Source organism: Olea europaea, unplaced genomic scaffold (genome assembly GCF_002742605.1).
Source record: "Olea europaea var. sylvestris unplaced genomic scaffold, O_europaea_v1 scaffold2424, whole genome shotgun sequence".
Lineage (NCBI taxonomy): Eukaryota > Viridiplantae > Streptophyta > Magnoliopsida > Lamiales > Oleaceae > Olea > Olea europaea.
The window spans coordinates 72,934-81,324 of NW_019242422.1; the positions used below are offsets into that span (position 1 = coordinate 72,934).

The 8,391-nt window shown below is 35.9% G+C and overlaps 1 protein-coding gene across 9 annotated transcripts; it reads right to left on the reverse strand.

Annotated features, from left to right (window-relative positions):
* LOC111382057 (pre-mRNA splicing factor SR-like 1) lies at nucleotides 1-8,158 on the reverse strand. 9 transcript variants are annotated; one of them, XR_002700455.1, is made up of 6 exons: nucleotides 8,026-8,158; nucleotides 7,101-7,392; nucleotides 4,097-4,177; nucleotides 3,905-3,956; nucleotides 2,635-2,706; nucleotides 1,059-1,085 (listed from the first exon to the last, which is right to left on the reverse strand). XR_002700455.1 is itself a non-coding variant. In XM_023005917.1 (5 exons), the coding sequence occupies exons 2-5, from the start codon at nucleotides 7,389-7,391 to the stop codon at nucleotides 249-251; spliced, it is 1,281 nt and encodes a 426-aa protein (XP_022861685.1). In that variant the 5' UTR covers nucleotide 7,392; nucleotides 8,026-8,158; the 3' UTR covers nucleotides 1-248. The 9 variants fall into 9 exon arrangements, 6 of the variants coding, with proteins under 6 accessions (XP_022861685.1, XP_022861687.1, XP_022861689.1 ...); XM_023005917.1 differs by lacking the exon at nucleotides 3,905-3,956 and having other exon boundaries at nucleotides 1-1,085; XM_023005919.1 differs by lacking the exon at nucleotides 8,026-8,158 and having other exon boundaries at nucleotides 1-1,085; nucleotides 4,086-4,177; nucleotides 7,101-7,394.
* Between the last annotated feature and the right edge of the window lie 233 nt (nucleotides 8,159-8,391).

The following is an 8,391-nucleotide window of genomic DNA, read 5'->3' on the forward strand; positions in this document are numbered from 1 at the left end:
TAAAAATAAAAATAAAAATAAAATTTCAATTAATCTAATGAAATACCATACAAATTGTCTACTATTATACATGCATCACTTCCCTCATCAAAGATGTGAGCATAAATGACGTTCACATGGATATCCGGCTTCGATTTCGGATGTAAAAATGAGCTGAAAAAGGATATTGTCTATATCCGATACAAGATGTATTCGAACATCTGAATAACAATTTTGTCCCCTGCTCAATTTCAAATTATTGAAAAAGATTACCTCCAACTGGAACCACCAAGTTTTATCACTTCCTCAGTACCACTAGACCTGTTAGGTCCACTGTCTTTGCTCAAGTCATCTTTTTGGTTGCTCAAGTCACCATATAGATCTTTAAGCTTGGCCAAATTACTGCATGCAGATGTCTTTTCTTTGTTTATGTCTCTGGCAGGACTCAGACGACTCCGTTCGTGCATGCTTTGACTCCTGCTTCTGCTGCGACTTCGACTCCGGCAATAACTACCTTCTCTGGCATAGCAATCACCGTCACGGCTGCTCCTCTCATAATCCCTTCTATAGCTATCTCTGGACCTTCTATCATAATCATACCCCCGATCTCTGTCTCTTCCACGTTCTCGATCTCTCCCCCTTTCCCAATCTCTATCTCTGTCCCTGCCTCGGTCTCGGGAGTAATCCCTATCCCTTTCCCGATCTCTATCTCTGTCCCTGCCTCGGTCACGGAAGTAATCCCTATCCCTGTCCCTTTCTCTGCCTCTGTCCCTGTCCGAATATTCTAGATCGGATAAATCACGGCTCTGGCTCCTACGCATTGGGGACCGTCTTGAATCACCATCCCTATCATAAGAAGACGATGGCAGCGTACGGCGAACAGGAGATGAATCCCTAGTTGTCGCACGATGAGGAGCACGTTGACCGAAGGAAACAGAAAGAGCAGCTTTGACAGAAGGTGGCCTACGAGCAGTTTCCTCAGATCCACGGGTGGTCTCACCAGTAACGCCACAATGTTTAGTAGGTAGCTTCATATTTTCCAGATTGGCTACAATAGTTCGCACTACAGGAACTGGGATGCGGGGAAAAAGAGTGTCAAAGTAATACTGCAGGCAGAAAAAAATTTCTGAGTTGTATGGAAGTGCAGAAGATAAAGGCATGAAGACATGCATCTAATAATTGGAACGTTCTTTAGCATTTGTAATAACAATTTCATACCCTAACAGTAATCTAATCAATAAACCAAAATGATAGGCGGGGACAGGAACAAGCTCATCCCTGAACGCCCTAATAAATGGCTCCAAAGCATCATAATGAACTCCAATCATCACCTCATGTACACAAAAGACAGTTCACAGAAACATCAAATATTGCAAAATTACATATTATGGGCAGGTGTCTGACGGGGATTCTAGGAGAAATAGGATTAAATATAGAGTTTGATTTAAACTAGAATTTTGTTTAAATAAGTTAAGATTAGATTAGCTTTGATAGCGTGAATAGGCTGTAGCTAGTTATTTCTATTTGTACAAGACTACTATTGATATTGGATCTGAATTAATTTTCCACCTGAATTCTTCTTAACTAATTTCTAATTTTCTCTTTCGTTCTCTTCTCCTTCCCTTTTCTTCTCTCTACTTCCCTCTTCCCTTCTCTCTAATTCCCTTTGTGTCATTCTGCATCAGAGTCATTTTCCAATTTTAAACAGCTGTTTTGCCTCGTAGAATCAAAGTAATAAAGAATTTGAAACCTTGAGGGGAAGTTCAAAATCAAGAAGCAGATTGTCAGATGACAGCATAGAAATTGCGCTACATTAGACCCCTATTTGGTATGGATTAAAATTTTGTTAAAAATCTAAGTCAAAATTAACAATTAATTGTTATCACACATTTCAATGATTTCATCAACTTTTATCAAAATCTACTAAAAGTCCGAATTTTAGCTACACCAAACAGGGGCTAGAATAGTGTGTATAGAATTGGTAAAATGTTCCATGTTCCATTGATGTTACTAATACAAAAAATCAATTATAATGCAGCTGGCAGTCTCCAAATCTATTTAGTAATGCAGGCTCCAATAATATATCAGGACCACTTACATCCCAATTCTTAAAGATGTCAAAAATGATCTAAAATGAAAAAGGATAAGCATATATAAAGATTATGTCTTAAGCAACCTAGCACAAGAATAATAAGTTGAAAAGAGTTCCTAATGCTGTACACTGGTCCAGTTTTTTTCATTCTATTATGCGCTACCTGGAAGTTGTGGGTGTGTCCTGGGTGATGTCTTTTATTCTATCTCATTTGTGATTCCGATATTCTTAAGACTAGTGGAGTACAGTAAGATCCAAAGATACCTATCCAGTTAAAAGGAAAGATATAGATCATTAAAAGATTAATGTCTCTAAGATAACCATAGCAGAAATTATTGCAATACTACCAAGTCATGCTGGAATTTAATTGACAAAGATCAGAAAGTAGACTATGCATCAGCAAGTGAAGGTGACACCATACCAAACATATAGTTTATTACGTGAAATATTACAGACTAACTGTCAATAGATTCTGCCAAGAGGAGTAGCAAAATGGATAAACTTGGAGAAAACACATGCAGTTTAATATGGCCAACAATCAAAGGCAATCTGTAGCACCTTACCTGTCCAAGAAGCAAGTCACGCACATAAACACCCATCGTGCTCATTCGGCCATTAGAACCAGGAGAGAATTCCTACAATAGTATATAATGTTCAGAAGAAAAAGCTTTCTACATTAGCATTTCTAAAGTTATGGGCTTGTTTGAGCCCCATTTTTGTCCAAAAAAAAAAAGCATTTTTGAATAGTGTATTGATTGGAAATTTGTAGATAAAAAATAAAGAAAAGTTTTGAATTTACATGTAATATTATTTTATTAAAGAATGTGTGGTTCAAATGCGTCAAAACACTATTCAAGAGTGCATTTTTTACAAAAAATGGAGCCCAAACAAGGGCGAAGAATAAGATTTAGCAGGTAAAGAAACAAAATCCAAGATATTAATTACACAATCAAGGCTTACACCAGTACAGCACTTGAGGATGCCCCCATACAACTCAGGAAGATATGTTAAAAATAACAAGAAATATTTCCTAAGATAAGCATCTCAAAGCATTAGTTCACCGAACGACATTTCAACCCAAAAAGTCTCAACTCCCATTGTAAAATATATAAAAACTAACATATACCTATATATATATATATATACACATGGGAAAATTATTACAAGATTTTCCCAGAGGTGTGGCTTATCACACAAGCAGATTGACTGCAAAAGAATCATACAGATGTACCACTTACGAATTATAAACTACTTTCATCCTGAGCATCATGTATGCAAAACACGAAACAGAAGCTCCGCAAGTTACATAAGAGCTCTATCACACATTACCAAAAGAGAGGTCACAAAATTAAGACTGCAAGCAGGTGAAGGAATGACTTCTATGATGCATATTACTCAGTCATCGAGTAAGAGGACATTTCAATGACTTGTCAATTGATGCAAAACAACATATCATGATGACCTGCCTTAAACGAGAACATACACGTTTGCATGGAATTATCACCAAGAGAACAAAAGCACAAAGGTAACACTGGTTAGCTGGAAAAAGATTGATTCCAATGATGCATGTCACAGTGTTAATTCAATATAATTGACTTGTCAAATGATGCAAAACACACGTATCAGAATACACCCATCTTAAATGGAAATATACACAAAAAGAGTACAAACAAACATAACAAAATTGAAGGTGTGTCCACTCTACGAGAACCACGTCGGTTCTCCAAGCAGATATCAACTTTGACTATGCTGGTCAAGTATCTAACAAGTTGCCAAAGCCAGAAACCACGATAGCATACAAGTAATTCACAGCTAAATCGAATTAATTATTACCCAGTTTTTCGTCATCAGATATCAAATTTCAATTCAGAGGAAGACACCTATACTGCATCAAGAAAAGTCAGGGTAACATTATGCACACTATCATTTACTACTAATAATATGAGAACAACTCAAACTTAAAAGTAAAATGGTAATTCAACAAGAGTTGAGCAGAAGGAAGCAGACAGTGCACCTTATTCATACCTCGTCATCTTTCAAGTACGGCTCGTACCAACTCCATAATGTCTTTGGATCTGCGACATATCTTAAGTAGAGAAATCCAATCTGCAAAAATGATTGTGATCATTAGTCCCAAACTAAAGGCTCACACCAGCAAACAAATTGGCCATACTAGTAAAATGAGGAATAATTTAACTCCATATTTTGTTACTACCCAGAAAAAAAAAAAAAAAAAAAAAAAAAAAAAAAAAAGGGGAAAAAAAGGAACAACATGTTTCTAAATACAAAAAAAAAAAAAAAAAAAAAGAAAGAAAGAGGGAACAACATGTTTCTAAATACTTACTTGAAGTGTGACCGTGCTATGAGGCCCTAAAATGAGCATGACAAGAAGTAATAGACAAATCAGGGCTGTCGAATAAAATGTTATATATTATATGATGCGAACCCAAGTGGCAATTGAAGCTACGAAACCCACAACAAATTATATCAAACCCAAGAAAGCCAATAATCAATATTTGGAAAAGCTCAACCCGATAAGAACCACGACAATCGCAAACAATATCTTGATGATCACAAAAATTACGAACCTTACTTGAATTGATGAACATCATAAGAAATTAATCCTTGACAAGTTCAAAATTAATTCAAAAGAGAACGATTTGAAAGCAAATATTTCTCACAATAACATCTCTCAAATTGTCTTTGAAAAGAATGAGTCATATTTATAGGCAACTCATAAAAAGCCTAATTAAAATGGAATTAAGCCTAAAGATATCAAAAAGATACCATAAAAAAGAGTTTTAACCAAAATAGAAATCTACGCAAAATTTGAAAAATTCGCATCACAATTTTTATTCTGCAGTTACATAGGTGTATAGCATGCGATCGCATAGGCCTTTCTTCAGCCTTCAGTGTGGTCTCAGTATGGAGGCATGCAGCCGAATGCCTAGATGTACCATGTGGTCGCACAGCTTCCTTGTTCAGCTCTTCTGTCTGTTGCTTGAACCAAGTTAATCCATCTTGTTCCTTCTTCCATGCCCAATATAAAACTTGTCCTTTTGCTCATTCTGATCGATGTTTCATTCACCATAACTTGAACAAGTAATTCCATGGCTTCTTTAACCTTCTTTGTTCGTGACTTAGTTATTGTTCCTTCCTCCACAACCAACGAATCCTTTCCCTTGCTAGCTCTCGTACCATGAATCTCATCATTATAACTTTATCTTTTATAATTCCATTATTTTTCAAAGAAATACCTATTTTACATTCCGTTTTGACTATTTTTAGTGAAATCTTTGAATGAGGAATAGCTATTTGCAACAAGATTACTGTGAACTATATTGTTTACTACTGCTTCATCATGGTATGTACGAGTGTAAGAGAAGTGCGAATCGGGTGTTGAAAATTTAGTAACATATAAAAAACGACATGCCACGTGGCATGTCAAGACATTGTTTCATAATGTTCGATTAGGGTTTGTATCTAAAACATGTTGGAGATCCTTATTCCATCGCAAAGGGAGGACCTGTGCTACACCAATCTGACCATGTACCCAAACATAAATTGTATATGTTCTCACCTTCAATATGAAGTGAACCATTACGATGGTCGCAAAAGCCTGAACCAATGCCAAAAATACAAATCCAGGAAGTAAAAGATCAGTTTAAAGAGCCATCACCTAACTTGCAAGTTGCAACAATTACAATTCTCCATTGATACTCAATTTAAAGTGAGTAAACAGAATTCCATACTCGATCTCAAAGATACATATAGAAAATAGTTGTACTTTCAATCTTTAAGCTATCTTGTCATTTTTATTTCATTCAAGTAGGAATACAACAGTATCCACAACTTAGTGCAGTCCATTCCCTGGCATTGATGAAGTTTCATTTATACAAATTATATGGCCAATAGGGCCAAGAAATCTTGAATGATGATGTAGGCGGGGGTTTCCAATGAATATAAATAACCTCGGGATTTTTTCAAATTTGGCAAACATTTAGAGTAACTAATGAATTATAACTTTATTGTACCTCAATCGGTACATTGGTCTTTGAAGCATTAATGCTTTTTGCTGGTTAGTTTCATTATCATCAAACAGCCCCAAAATTGGCTACTATGTAGCTTTATTGGATGACAGCGGCAAAGTTGGTTCTTGAACTACACACTTGGTTTCTAAGTCGGGATCTAGGAGAGAGTTTTTGGATTGTGGGCAATTGTGTAGACGGCGATCTTTTTTCTAGCATGGCATTGACCTCTTAAAATAGTCGAAGCAGTCCAGTAGGCTGTCTGGCCTCTTGTCTTGAGATGGGAGCGGATGGTTAATTCATGAGAGTCAAAAGGTCAATCAGATTCTCCACCATTTAGCACATTCAATTCTTGCATGGAGCAGATGTGTTTCTTCCCAATGTCTGAGTTTGGTCTTTCTCTTTCCCGATTATATAGGCTCATGATGAATTTTTTCAACTGATTTCTGTTTTATTCTGATAGCTGTCGTGGCATTAGAAAGTACAAATTACTCATGTCCCGGAACTAGAAATACCATAGCTATGGCATCACTTCCTTATTTGCATCTCCAGGAAGCTGGTTTGAAGAACTGAAGATTACATGACATCAGGGCATGAAAATACACCTTGAGTTTTCTTCTGCCTGACCTGCCTGTATCCCCACTAGCCGACCATTTAAGTTGCTCCAAAATTTTACCATGTAGAAGTATAGATTGACAGTAATGGTTTTTAACCAAATTAGGCCTTCAGGCATTTCTTATACTTGAAAAATCTATGTTCTTTATGTCATAACAATAATATTGATTTCTGCTCATAATATGTCCAGCCTCAAAATCACAAAAATGAGACTGTCAGAAGCACAAGGGAACTTGACCAACATCAAATGTGTTCCCCACGACATCATTTAGTCACTGATTCCTCATCATTGAAGACCATCTAAAGTTACAGTTTATCATCTATGTACCTCAACACTGTACAGTTCATTAGACCCAAAATAAAATAAACAAATAAGGTGCACTTACCGCTCTGATATAAGGAGAATCTGGGTGCTTCAGTAGCCCATGCATTTGCTTGACAGTGAGTTTCATGGTAAAGAACTTGTAAAGAAGGCAGAACGCCGTAGAAGGACCCCGACAGTTGCCTGTCATCCATGGCTCCACATGGGTGACGGTAACGTAAATCTCGTCTATCACTTCATGATAAGTTTTCAATCTCAGTAGGTCCCGAAAGTAATCAGAAGAGAGTATATTCATACAAAGGACTTTCTCCAGTAATTGATCAATAGGTCTTCCGGATGATTTTACCTCAGCCATGCTATATCATTCAATGCAGTGACACGGACACCCACCAAATTTAAAAGAGGTTAAAAATAGAATATCAAAAGATTATCATGGCAACTCATGAAAAATAAAAAAGTATATTCCTACAGCATAATGAAATGATGAATTAGCTACTAAATAACAACCAAAAGATTCGATTTAGTTCATTAAAAATACAAAAACAAAAATTTTCTCTCTTTTCAAATGTATTTTGAAATTGAGATAATAAAAGATAGGAGGAATGCTTAAATTCCAGTAAATTTGAAACGCCGACAAAAATTTGTGCAAATTAGGTTATGGATCTAAATCAAGCTATTTTCAAAAATCGTAAACTGAAAATTAGATTGGGTTTCGATAAATATTAACCTGAAATCACATTTTCGAAGCTCAAATATTGCACTCAGAACACAGCACGAGTTCAACACTGAACTTATATTATTTCAATTAACATTTCATTATCATTTACTAAAACAGATAGAATTGTGCCGATTATAGATTTCAAAGCAATGGAATTATGAAAGACAGAAAGAAATCAAGAACAAATCAAATGCAAATTGTGCTTATTTTTTGATAATTTGCTACAGTAATAATTTCAGACAAAAGAAAAACATTTGAACTTTTTCCTCACCGTAAAGCGATGAGGAGAGCAAGAGCGAAAGGAGGGGGAAATACGAGCTTTTCCAGCTGTAATTTTGAAACCCTAGAAGGATTCTCCAAAATTAGGCAAGTCCTACGTTATGCAAGTAAAATCATAATGGGCTTTGAACTTGACAAGATTGGAAATCTGATTACATACAGATGAATCCAGTCCTCAACCTTTATTTCTTGACATTTTTATCACAACTTTTTTATAAGTTAGCAATCACCGTCCTTAATAACAGCTAAATGTAATATTGGCGTTAAGGATAGAAAGATGAAATAGCATCCGAGCTTTAAAATAAATAAAAGGTAGATTCATTCCAATTTCTTGCTTGCTATTTCTATGTTCTCCAAC

What these genes read in the sequence shown, in the direction of transcription:
- LOC111382057 (XM_023005917.1), bottom strand. Translation starts at nt 7,391, where the DNA reads ATGGCTGAGGTAAAATCATCCGGAAGACCTATTGATCAATTACTGGAG. An exon ending in ATTCTCCTTATATCAGAGCG is followed by an intron (nt 4,178 to 7,100) that starts GTAAGTGCACCT and finishes TCATTTTTGCAG; the next exon opens with ATTGGATTTCTCTACTTAAG. An exon ending in GTGACTTGCTTCTTGGACAG is followed by an intron (nt 1,086 to 2,634) that starts GTAAGGTGCTAC and finishes TTCTGCCTGCAG; the next exon opens with TATTACTTTGACACTCTTTT.